At 35.0% G+C, this 13,699-nt stretch overlaps 1 protein-coding gene across 1 annotated transcript in view; it reads left to right on the top strand.

Annotated features, from left to right (window-relative positions):
* Positions 1-13,699, top strand: part of MINDY2 (MINDY lysine 48 deubiquitinase 2) — a 34,171-nt gene that overhangs the window by 5,576 nt on the left and 14,896 nt on the right. The window contains exons 2-6 of the mRNA XM_065641467.1: positions 752-809; positions 2,528-2,592; positions 4,241-4,399; positions 5,306-5,408; positions 6,000-6,142. Of these exons, the coding sequence (XP_065497539.1) occupies positions 752-809; positions 2,528-2,592; positions 4,241-4,399; positions 5,306-5,408; positions 6,000-6,142 (528 nt within the window). The remainder of the gene's footprint in view (positions 1-751; positions 810-2,527; positions 2,593-4,240; positions 4,400-5,305; positions 5,409-5,999; positions 6,143-13,699) is intronic.

Here is a 13,699-nt window from a genome sequence, read left to right as displayed (position 1 = left end):
GGGAGTATTAATTGTTTTTTGTCTGGAATGCTGAATTCATGGGAATTGTATATTTTAGATCAACATGTTCTGAGCCTATAAATAATAAGCCATTAGAAATTTGCATGGTCCATTTCCATATGCATAGTATTTTTGAAGTATTAGCTTCAATGCAGGGCTATATCACTTAATTTTTTTTTTAAGCCTTTCTGAAGAGTGGGACTTAAACCAAACCTCGGAGATGTAGGCGCGGGATGGGGCTGGAGGTCATTTCCTCCTGCCTGCGGGAGTCCTGGCTTCCCTGCCCCAGCAGCTGCTGCACCTGATTCTCTACAGCCTCTTGCCTGTATGCAGGAGCTTTGAGTTAAAACTTGGTTAGGAGCTATAATAAAGGCAGGGAGTCAAAGACTTTTCTGAAAAAGGTGAAGCTTTCTTAACTAATTGTGGCTACAGTTTCCAGTCTGTTCATCCTGGTTGAGCTGGTGCAGTGAGCAGTGAGAACTCCTGGAAAGTCGAGGGGGATGCTGGTGAGATGTTTTGGTGGGAGCAGGAAGCGCTATGCAGAGAGCTGCAAGCAAGAGAAAGCACGGCGTGCGTGTAGTTGCTCTAAAAATGCCTTTTTTAACCTCTTCTTGTAGCTGTTATTTAGTGAAGGTCCTGGGAACGTTCTTGGTCCAAGTATGCTAATGCTCTTCTAAATTGATGCCTTATTGATACTTTCTAAATTGTATTGTTTTGGCGTTTTAAAGAGCATATACTTTTGCTTTCACAGATTAAGCTGCCACCAATGATGGAAATCATAACGGCTGAACAGCTGATGGAATACTTAGGTTAGTAATTTTCAATTATGTTATACTTATTAGTGAGTAGTATAGGAGGACTGTTTTATTTACTTATTGTTTTATTCTGCTTTACTTGAATGCATGCTTCAAGAAAACTACTTACGGTATTCAGTTACTCATATTTTTCCTTAACTGTTTTAAAAAGTTTTCTGTGCTGTTTTCCTGAGTGTTTAGTCTAGTGATGCAGTTGGTATGGCTTAGTCTACCAACACATCAGTAGATTTAAACTTATTTGTGTCTCTTACAATGTGTTTTTGTTATAGTTCACAGAGCATAGTAAGTCAACTGTGCCTTTAATTGTCAGTAGTAACCAATCCTTGGTAGTATAACCCAATTAAAATAGCAGGAAAAATTAATTTAGTAATCACAGTGGTTTGGGCCTCATTTGCTGGCACTACTCGATTATCAGATTCAGTGTTTAGCAAAACTGCAGCTGTTTCCATCCGACAAGTCTGTAACTTCAATAGCCCACAGTGATCCAGGTGCTAAAAGTGCAGTTGTGATAGTACTTGAGCTACATGTACCACAGTTCTTTCCCTTCGTAGCATAACAAATATAAAACATTTGAGTTTAATAGACTAGGTTTGTTTTTTCTTAAGCAGAAGAAAAAAAACTTAATATATTTTCTTTTTATTTTTTTTTCTTGCAAAGAATGTAGCTTGTTCTTTTCAAAAGCATGCCACTCAATCTTTCAGTGGAAGAAAACGTTAATTACATAATTTCAAAAAAATAAGTCTTAAGATATCTTGCTCTCTGTGTCTAAACATTTTGTCTAATTGTATTGATAGGATAATACTGTCTGAAGTCACTGCATACTCACTGTTGGCTAAATGTTTGTGTTTTTTTCTTGAAGGCATATATTAGCTTCTGGAATTACCTAATTAAATTGAATAACAAAATTACCATCTCAAATTAGTTAGGTTTCTATTCAGTCAGCAGGATTAGCAGTTGCCAAAGTGGTTCTTCTGCAGCTTAAAAAAATGAAAAAAGAAAAGCCTTTCAACCATTTGAACAATCTTAACTTAAAAGATTATAAATTAGGAAACCTGAATTGGTGTTTTTCTTTGAGTAGAAACTTTTTTTTTTTAGGAGTGGAGCAAGACAATAAATATGAAAAGCGTTGAAGTAAAGATCTGAAAAATTTTGGAGAGGCAGCTTATGGATAGTAGTCACAAAAAATGTTATAAATCTTGAACCCCAGTATGTTGATTAACTGATTAATTGCCTTTGTGTTGTAGACATAGATGGAATACAAGCATTTCAGCATTATTGGTGTGTGGAAATGTTTGCCAGAATATTCATAGTATCAGTCAGGATAAGTGGTTGCATTTTTAAATTGTGTTATGCAATTACATATCTTATTGTGAACAGTTTGACCTTTTTGTATTTTTAAGTTGAGGCACAGTGGGAGGTAAATTTCTGAATAATTAAGAGATTGGTATGATACCCCAAGAGATTATGAAATGCTGCTTTACTAACAACATTGGCCATTTGCATTTTGTTTTTTTAATATGATCTTACTGTGTTTTTTAGACTCATCTTTTAGTCCATAATTATAACTCAGGTTATAAAACAAAGTGTGCTCATTACTTTGATAGAAAAATTCAGTGGTAATATTTAGTATCAGTCAGCTTCAGTCAGAAGTATTCATAGAAGTGTTGATGCTTTGTGGAGTAAACTTAATTTTTTTTCCACTTTTTTTTTAGGAGACTATATTCTTGATGCAAAACCTAAAGAGATATCTGAAATTCAGCGTCTAAATTATGAGCAGGTAAGGAACTGCTCCTAAAATACTGTTGCTTATGTCCAAAGGAACTAAAACTTTTTTTTTTTCACTGTTGTGGTTTAACCCCAGCTGCCAACTATGTACCACACAGCCACTTGCTGACTCTCCCCCCGGTGGGGTGAAGGAGAGACTCAGAAGAGTAAAAGTGAGAAAACTCATGGGCTGAGATAAAGACAGTTTAAAAAGTAAAGCAAATCAAAGGATTCATTCACTACTTCCCATGGACAGGCAGGTGTTCAGCCATCTCCAGGACAGCTGGGCTCCATCACATGAATGTTCAAGTTAGTGTATTGGTTATGTTATTGTTTAACAGATCCATTTATTTGTAAATTTTCTGCATTTCATCAAGTGCTTTTAATTTGGTAAAATTACTCATCACTATGTATCCCACTTAGGCCTTGTTAGCCTACTTAGCTCTTTAATAGTTTTCTCATTATTCATCCTTCATAGTCAGTCATCCTTATCCTCAGTTTTTTGTCTTCCCTTACTGGTTCCATTAATTGTGGTTCTTCCTATTAACTGTCTTATCATTAGAAGAAGACAACACAGAGGCAACTGTCTCTAACTGTCAGTACTTTTAGTCTGTGCATCTCTTCTGTCTCCATCTCTGTTCCAATCTGTATTTCTGGTTTTTGTAATGCTTTTTTTCCCCATTGTTGGAATCCTGAGTGAGTTCCACTTAAGCAACAGAATATTGCAAAAATGAGGAAAACAAACAAAACCAACAAAACAAAATGAAAACCAAACTCATCACCACTCCCCCCCTGCCAAAAAAAAAGGCATTTCAGTTTTCCTGAATCTTTTGCAAATACTGCAAATACTTTCTGATTATACCTTTTGTGGACTCCTCCCACTTGGTGGAAAATTAGTTTTCCTGCATGTTATTTCAGGAGAACTGTCTCATAAAGCACTTTTTCCTTGTCTCTTCTTTGCTTTGTGTGATTTGATCTTCATAAGTTGATAATTCCCCTTAAGATTCCGTTGGGATCACTACTATGAGAAATGCTTCTTTCGTGACTTGTTTCCGCAGTACAGTCTACAGGCCGTTTAAAGGTATCCCCAAAATAAAATTTCAAAACTTTTCTTGTGAAACAAAGAAACCTAGATTCTTCACTGCTGTTCACCACTTTAAGTACTGAACCCTCAAATTAGAGTTGGCAATTAGAACTGTGTAGATCGGTTTGCTTTGTTCATTTGTTATGTGGTGGCAAGTACTTCAGCCTGACTCATAAGGCAGGACTTAAAAGGGGAGAAGAAACCTCAAGAGAATCTCTTACAGATTCCTTTATAATCCAGTTCTTCTTGCAAACATCTGGCTTGTGGCTGTGGGAAATGGAGCTAAAAGAAATAGGCACTGCCTAAAAGCAGCTTAGGATTGTAGAAGAAGAAACAATCAGATACAGCTGATCGGAGGGAGACTTACTTTGCAGATCTCTTCTGGCACAGTGAGAATGATTAATTTGAATATGCATTGAAACAGTTGTTTAGCTAATTTCTGCTTTTGTAATTTTTTTTTTTTAATGTTGGATTGATGACTACTAAATGATGAAGGGTTACAAAAGTAACCACCAAGTATACAAAGCTCTGTTTGGTCATCTGTGGTTTTTTTGTTTTTGTTTTTTGCTGCTTTCAGAATATGAGTGATGCAATGGCAATTCTACATAAGTTACAGACAGGTCTGGATGTCAATGTGAAGTTTACAGGTGTGCGAGTATTTGAATACACGCCTGAATGCATAGTGTTTGATCTTCTTGATATCCCTTTGTACCATGGATGGTTAGTGGACCCTCAGGTAACTTACTTTTTTTCAATAATTCAGACATTATATAAGTTATTTTGAATTTTATTGGGGGGAGTGGGATGCTTCAGAATTTTAACTGGAGTAAATAATAATAATGGATTTTTTAAATGTAGTCAGAAAAATTGGATTTTCCTCAGAGAGGAGTAAATACAGGCTGTGATGTTTTTTTAGTGTGGTAGCTTTACAGAGACTATGTCTATAGTCAAGCTAACTTTCAAAACCTTCTGTGCTGAATTTATGACCATGTAAATAAGAATTGCTGTTCTGAGGAAGGTAGGAAGTTGCCAGATACGGTGTCCCAGTGATTGTTTCTGAAAGCTTGTTAGGGAACACTTGGAAGGAATGCGAGGTTACTTTCCTCCTTTAATTCTGATTTACTAGTCACTGCTTTTGAGAACTGAGGATGTTATTACAGAAGCAATTAGAGAGAACTGCATCTTTAACAAACATATGATTTATTTTTAATGACATTATTTAATAAACAGTAAACTGGTACTGTTTACTTAAAGAGAAACTGTTGAGTTTGGCTGGAATAGTTGTGCCTTAGATTTGTTTTTTCTTTTCATGCCTTGTTTGTGAAAGTTGCTGTTCGCTTATCCCCTTGGACTTCTTCCCGACCCACCTGAGCCAACTGATGCCCCATTCTCTCCTCTGTCCACTTCAGCAACAGTTTTTGATGTTAAGCGTTAACTTAGGGATTTAAAATGGGATCCAAAACCACACAATGTGTAACAGTGTGGGCTAAATCTTCTTGGCCTACTATTTTTAGGTTGATAATGTCCTCTCTTTGAAACTCTTATTCATAAGAAAATAAGAAGTGCCATAGGTTTACAATTGTGTTTTGTTCTTCACAAAGGTTAAGTTCTCTGTTTTGTGTGCTCTTCCTTCCTGCTCCAGGTTGCTGACATAGTAAAAGCAGTCGGTAACTGCAGTTACAATCAGCTAGTGGAGAAGATAATTTCTTGTAAACAGTCAGACAACAGTGAACTCGTTAGTGAAGGTGCGTAAATGTTTTCTATGCTTTATCGAAGTATCTTCCCTGTCAAATCTTACTTACATATTTTGTATGTGGGTCTCAACATGTAGAGACACAAGTCTGAAGAGCTGCATTCTGTCTGCTGAACTTCTTTGCCTGGGCAGGCAGACAGCGCTGTGCTTGTCTTCTAAACTTCTCTGATGCAATTTCCACACCAAGGATCAACCTCATTCTCTTGGTCCATTAAATACACTTTTTAAAAAGCTGGAGAGAACTTCTTTTTATGAAAATGTATTATGGGCAGCATTCAGATTTCTACTTGGCTATGTGTTACCTAGTATAATTAGAACATGAGTTATATACTACATGATGACAAGGAAAAAATCAGTACTATTAGAAGCGGCTATAGCATTTCTGAACATGGTAGGGTTATCTATAACACTGAGGGTTTAGAACTTTTAACTTGTTTTGCCCTCTGAATGTGTTCCCTTAGATTTGTGGTAATAAGGGGGCATCTTGGTAGGGAGAAGGTAGGAAAAATATTAACATTGTAACAAGATTTTCTATATTAGAAGGTATGTAATAGACACATATAACTGTGTATTGCTTTTGTAGGATTTGTAGCTGAGCAATTTCTAAATAACACAGCTACACAGTTGACATACCATGGACTGTGTGAGTTGACTTCAGCTGTCCAGGAGGGAGAGCTTTGTGTGTTCTTCAGGAACAACCATTTTAGCACCATGACCAAATACAAGGTATATTCAACATTTTTGTCTCGACTGTTGTTGTTTGCATTCTCATTTCAAAGCAAGTTCTGTTTTTCCCCTGTTTTGAAATACAAATTCCAGTTTGTTGTTATATGTAAGTATGGCTTATGGTGAATCTGTAACAAGATCTGTAACAAGTGTTGTTTGCGAATTATTTATTACAGTGTTTTAGATGTTAGGATCCATTATCACTATAAGTCCTCTTGTAGCTCTTCCGTTTAGGTTCAGTTTACTCCTTGTGTTAACTCCCTTTGTGGTTATGTATAGTGACATACATTTCTTACATGGTTTAAATTGACTTGCAGTTTGTGATTGGGAATGATAAGGTTAATGATTTTATTTAATTTCTTGTTTCTGAGAATATGAAACTTTGCTTTATGCTTGGGTCATGAGTAGCTCCGTGATGGTGTACAAAAAACCAAACATTTGGAGAAGTTGAGATGAATTGCGATACTGGTTCCCTTTGTTAGGGAAGAGATTATTTCTTAAAATCTGAAACTGGGGAAGCAAAATGGTGAGAACTGTGAAAGAAGTATTTACTTCAGGGTATGAAAAGCAAGTGACAACTTGGCTAATGCTTCTGAGACTCCTTCCTCTGTGGAATGGAGAATCTGGCTTGGCAAGTTTACAATAACGGAACACCTTCATTCTGACACAACTTTGCCTTTACTAAGATTACAGCGTATTTTTGTGTATCTGACTTAGGTAGAAAGGGGCATGGCCAGATTGTCTCCTAAGATTTAATAATTCCTTTCTCTTCAGTGATAAATGCGAATATCTTGAAGTAAACTTTTCATTGGCTTGCAATGTCAAATCATGCTTAGACATTTCTCTCAAACATATGAGTTTTTACCTTTGTATAGAACTCTTGAAATTATAATTTGGTTATCTGTTATTTAATAAAACTACTTTCATTTACACTTGCATTTATGAATAGTGGTAATAAAAAAGGGCATGTGTAACATACAAAAATGTTAAGGAAGCACTGGTTTTGCCATCTGTTATAGTGTAATTCACATGAAGTATATGACATTACCATAAGTTTTCCCTTTGGCAGTGCTAGTCCTTTTATCTTCCTCTGTTTAATCTTGACTGTCAATGCTTATCTTTGGCAGTTTGAATAACTACCCATAAGCTGAGCTAAAGCTCTGAATAGTCCTGATAAATAATGATCAACTCTACAAATGGGTAATACGTTTGGTTTCCTAATATCTTCGTAGAGCGCATCTAAGATTTGTTCTAGATCTATGTACAATGATATTCTCTTAAAGTAGTAGTACAGGTGAAAGGATCTTTCTCCACCTTCCATTTAGAAAAAAGTTATGGAATATATGTGTGTATGGTTAAAACTACAACTGTTACCCTTCCTGATGAACCTCATTTATGTCACAATTTCAAGAGGTATAGTTTTGCTTGTCTCCATTTTTCTTAATTTAGCTCTTGAAATAGTTGGTAGTGGTTTGTCATGTAAACTTGTACATTGTTTCATGGTTACTTTCATTACGGGGCACGGTGTGGGGAACAACCTCAAAACAATTTGTTTTTAAAAAGAAAATACTGAGAAGTGCAGGTGCACTTTCTGGGTACAAATGGTAGCTAGAGGTGCAGGAAATCTTTTTTACTTTCTTTAAAGGATATTCCAGATAAAATACTTAAATCCTCCTGGAAATCTTTCAGTTTTGTGCTATAATTAAATCTTTTAAAACAAAATATTTTTTGTATTAGATACAGTTAATGAGTATCAATTTGACCTTGTGAATTACCAATACAGAATATTGTTTGTAGGATGTAGACTGTTTGTGGTCTTCTGCAGCTCCTTATTTAAAGGCCAAAACCTGGTGTTTGTTTGTCAGTGCTTTACCAACTTCATACTTGTAAACTTATACTTCTCGGTTGAGATCCTTTTTCCTTAAAGGAATAAAATGCAACACATCTGTGAGTTAAGTAACATAACCAATATTAACAATACAGAACAGGTTAAGGCAGTGAGTAAAAATCTGTGTCTGAATTTTAAGTGTAGGAACTAAATCCAAGTCTGAAGAAACATTGAGTTAAAATATTTGAAGTATAGTATTAGTTAGTTGTGTATTTAAGCTTTAGTGCTGCTAAGTCACTATGGTTTTATTCTTGTTCTTTTTGAGAAGTCTTAGACTTCTGAAATGCTAAGTTTTGGAATATGGGCCATAATTCTTGTGTTTCATAGTCACTGTGTGTACCTCACGCAGTGAGTGTTCAATTGCCATGTTATCTACAGGCTTTTAGTTCCTGGGGTTGTCACTTTTAAACGGTGTTGTTTTGCCTTGGATTTCTGGTGAGTGGTACATGACAGAATTTGAGTTATCAAGAAACTAATTTAATAAAGATAGAAACTATGTATTTTTAAAAGTCAGCAGTAACCTTTCTGTCTGTTTCTAAACTACCTAGCTGTTTGCAATGGCAATACAACTAGGAATTCTTCTGTATCAATGAAGTGAGAAATAGGCTCGACTTGGGCTTTCAGCCAAGGTTAGCTATCCAAAAATCTCTGGACCTCCAGGATACTCATGTGAGTGCCAAATGCATTGTTGTCACACAGCTGAGATTTTTCAACTGCTTTACTCTTTCCTTTTCCTAGGTTTAGTACTAGCTCTGCAGATTTTTAATGGACTTTCTTTTACTTCACAGTTTGAGCAGTAGTCAGCAGTAGCTGGATTTTGGAGAAAAGTCCATCAATTGGAAAACTGAAGCAACAAGATATGCCAGAGAAAATGAAGGTGTAGAGCTTCTAGGGCAAAAACTATGCAATTTGTTTGTCTTTCTCTAATATTGCCTTTCCCTCTTCTGCCTCCAAACCAATATATGGAAACGTATCAGCAAACCAGTTATGAAGTTAAACAAAAGGGAATTATACATGTAATTGAAGTTATGTCATGTAATAAAACTTTTGTCTTTTTACAAACATTTACACTTCAAATAATTAGCAAGAACTTATAATGAAAATCCCTTAGGTACATGAAGTACGTAAGTATTATTGTAGCAAAGCTAATACTTTATTTGAAAACTTTCATGTACACCTGATACAGTAACTTAATATTTTAGTGAAAAGACTTGGATTTCAGTTGTTATATTTCAAAGAAAGTAGAATGTCGGTTGATCTTAACTGCACTTACTGGAGGAAAGAAAAAACACATATCACTAAGCTTTTTCAAAGGAAGTGCAGAAACTTGTTCCAAGTTCTCTTATAGGCTTATCTTTTCTAGAATTTGCTTTGTAATTGAGGAGTGTGAGTAATTAAAGAAAAACAAATACTTGGTGATATTGAAATAATTCAAAGAGCAAAGTTCATAAATTGGAGACATTTTATAGTTCAACATATCGATTTTTCTAATAAAACAGGCGAACCCCCAGATAGCTTTAATTCTGCTCTATGTTGGTGCCACATAACAATCATATGATTGCGATTGAGTTATTTTTAATATTTGTGGTGCTTGGTTGAACAGATTTATTTTTTTAATTTGTATTAGAGTTCTTTCCACATCCTATCTGGTGAGCTTGCTTTAGAGAAAATAGATATTTTCTGGTTTTAAATATATTATATATGCATTTACCTGTTATTCCTTAATAAGGCATGATGTTGTAGATATTTGAGAGCAGAAACAGGAGAGGTGGAGACTGCTAACACCCTTTGTGCATGTAATTTGAACTTCCTATTTTTTAAGTCTTTATTAAAAGCATTTGAAGTATTTATTTGAAACACTGTATCAATTTGAAAAGAGAAGATTTACTAACATTGGCAACACTTCATCCAATTATACTGAGTTTAGAGTGGCTTTCCACTGTCAGATCAAAGGATCTTTACCTTGATTTGGGGTTGCTTATTATAGAGGACTGTTTTACTGAAATGAGAGTTACATGAAAGTGTGAATAAACAGTACAGTATTCTGCCTTCAAAATTTGTTCATAGGCTGCTGTTACAAAATGTTGCATAGTGGCAAGAACCCCTTGGAAGCACTGGGCGTACTGGTGCCCAATGAGTTTGATTGTTAGACTGGTTAATCTGCTCATGCTGCCTTTGTGTCCAGTGGCTCTGACTCCAAGATATATTTTTTGCATGGGTAGTAAAGGAATTTGTAAGAAAGGGAAGTGGAGTGACTCCTCACAAACCCGGCTTTCTTTGTAATATTATTTTAAAATTGTTACTAAATTAACAATAATAAAATAGTGGGGTTTGTTTTGGTTTGGTTTTTTTACTCTTAAGTGCTTCTTGCAAGATCAGCAGTAGAATGGTTATGAACATACAGCAACATTACGAATACCTGGGATAGATTATAGAGGTATCAATGCTGTTATATGCTATAGGCAAGTGCCTATTAACAGCCTCTGCTAGCAGGTATTTAAAAGGCATTTCTACACTAGTTGTGGGGATGAAGATATTAATAATGCTTTGGGCTTTGAGCTGGACAATAATAGGAGAGAAGTTATATTAGAACACTTTCAAAAATATTTACTTTAAAATGTATTTGACTAATGAACAAGAGAAAGAGCAAAAGGGGAAAACTTTATTTCACTGTCACTGTGTTTGAAAATATTTGTTACTGTTTTGAAATATTCCAGTTCAATTTAACACATGAACACTTCTAAAAGGTTAATCTTCAGGCAGGTAACTATCGTGCCATTTTTATATATCTTGCAAATTCCATACTCTGGGAGTAAGTACTTAAATGGAAAGGGCTCATTCAGAAACAATTTATCTATTTTAGATACAACATTCACTTTAAAATTATGGAAGTTGAGGAATAAAGTGACAATAGTAGAAGAATGATGGCAGTGCGTTTTTTCAGATATTACTATGAAAAGTTTTGTAGTAATCTTCCTCTAATGACTTCAGTATTGCTTTCTTTGAAGCTGCTGAGTTGATATCACAATGTAATTGTGAAGATTCACAGACTGCATTTCAGAATAGACCACCAGTTCAGTTATAACTTGTTTACTCAGTTTATATTATATAATATAGTCTTGAATAATTAAATTATTCCTCTTCTGAAAATTGAATGAAATTTGCATAATAGAGAGTTGTAATTTCTGTGAGTATTAGGATCGTGTTTGTTTATATAATAATTATGTAACATTTTAAAAAAATTCTTTATTACATATGAAAGAAAAGCAAATATGGCAATTCTGTAATATATTACACATCTGTTGAAGTATGGTCAGTGCTAGATAATAATGGCAGTTCAGTTATTAGATTCTTAATATCTTTCACTATTATTTGTCCATTTGCCCAAGTAGACGTTTATTCTGCTTCCGATCCCTTTAATTGCATATTAATAGTCTTGGCTGGTGTGATTATACAGTAAGCATTTTCAGCAGTTAAAGATGTGATTTTTTTTTTTTGCCTTTGCTTTTCATTACACAGACAATAAATACATGAAATGATAATTCCCTAGATCAAGGAAAAACAGGACTGTAAAGAGGGGATCAGTTTGGTAAGAATAACTTAGTTCAGTTGGAATGTTTTTCCCCACTGATGTGACTGTAATGCAATCTATTTTCTTTACCGAAAAGTAACAAGACACCTGTTTAGATTTTGAAGTATGTGTGTTGCAGTTATGTTTTCTAGTTTATAAATGTTGGGTTTCTGTTTCAGAACTCAACACAGATTCTTATCCAAATACAAAGTATATTTCATAGCAATAATTGCACTTTTTCCTTGGGCATTTAAGATGATGTCTGAGTTTGGCATAGTAGAGGCAATGTGTATAACTTCTTGAAAACATATTTAAATATTTTTTTCCATTTCTTATTAAGTGTACAGTTTTTATTCTGGAGGTTACTCTGTTGAATCCAATTGTGTATACTTTAAAAAAAAATTCTTAATTTTCTCTAATGGCTAAAACATTCAGATACATTAGACTCATCTCAAAATAATAGTGCTCATTCACATCAACATAAAACACCTTCATAAAACCCAAGGGCCCAGAAGTCCAAGAGAATGTTTACATAGACTTAAAGGCTTAAAATGTTTGTCTTTACTGTATGAAGCTATTGGACAGGTGTTTGATTTTCCTTTTCAGCTTTCTAAACTGCTGTAAACTTGGTAATTGGCATCAGAACAAGTAGTTTAAAAGCATTAATTTTAATTACTTAATCTGGTCATTAAATTAACCCAGGAAAGGAGGTCTTGTAACCAGTAACATCACTGCATCCTACATCTGTTTGCATTTCAGAGAGGTTTTTTTGTGCAAACAAGAAGACTGAGATCATTCTTCAGGAGAACAGCCTTGTTTTTATCCTTGACTTTATTTCAAGCTTTTTATATGTGAAACTATAAAATCTGGGCATTGGTCTGCAATATCTAGATATCGATTCTTAGGATAAATAGTTATTCTTAACAGTTATGCACTTGAGACTTTCTTTTATTGTTTTATTCCTTATTAACAACAGTTATTAGTAGATATTGTTGCTATATATTATGTGCTAGCATTTTGGGGGCAGTGTTAACCCATGAGACTTGTGTATTTTTTTTAAAAAAACCCCCAAACAAATAAACAACAAAACCAAAAAAACCCCGAACCATTTAAAAACAAAAGATAAGCTGGTAGTACTTTAGAAATGCCCAGTTAGGATTTTATGAAGTTAGGAACCCATTATTTTATGAAGTATGGTATCATTCTTGGCAAAGTGTACTTGAAAAATGTACTTATGTACAGTCATTAGCTGAATTGCATGACCTTAGTGTACTGATCGTCTTGTTTTAATTTTATTAATTTAATTCCTACTGATTCTGTCACTCTGGTCCATCTTTCCCTTTTCGTCCCTGTGTGTTGCACTGTGTGGAGCTGAAGTGCAGAAGGTAGGCTACAAATGTGGTGTAAAACTGCTCGACTGATCCTCGTGATCTGGTACGTGCTGGAGAACGGTGGCTCATTCCTGACACCAGGCTTGTTGGTACTTAGTGCAGCTCAAATTTAGAGGCAGCATGAAGGTCATATGATAAACAGATTTTCTCATGTCACAGACCCCCTCAGTGGAATTTGGATGTGCCAGTGAATTTGGCCTGTGAGCCTTCAGGAGACTGGGAAGAGAACATGCATGGCATTAAAACACTGCCTGGAAAACCAGTCTGTAGATGTGGCCTCAGTTTGCTTGTTGCAAGTAGAAGGAACAAAACTGTTGAAGTTCAAGGAAGACAGATTTTTTGCAGGGATGAGTAGCGACATTGCACCTAATACAAAAAGAGCTGACTTGTTTTGTATATGAAACTGGAAGTTGTCCAATTATTACCAAAAATTACATTAATGTTAGCAATATTAGGAGGGCCCTTGGGAATCTGGGGTTTTTTTGATAAATTCTATAAAATTATACCAATGCGAAGTAGAGATAAGAGGATTTGGTGTAAAACAAAAAGGGAAAGGTGACTTTGGATCTCTGATCTGTTTTTTTCCCATTGTTCTTTCATTCCAGTAAAGTGAAAAGGAACTCTGTCTCTTTGCAAACACTGAGGAGCCTGTGGTTGTTAGTTTATTAGGTTTTGTTTAAATGAAGCAGTGTGATTTTAAAATACAC

This window comes from Caloenas nicobarica, chromosome 10 (genome assembly GCF_036013445.1).
Source record: "Caloenas nicobarica isolate bCalNic1 chromosome 10, bCalNic1.hap1, whole genome shotgun sequence".
In the NCBI taxonomy this organism is placed as follows: Eukaryota; Metazoa; Chordata; class Aves; order Columbiformes; family Columbidae; genus Caloenas; species Caloenas nicobarica.
This window is presented reverse-complemented; position numbering and strand designations above follow the sequence as displayed.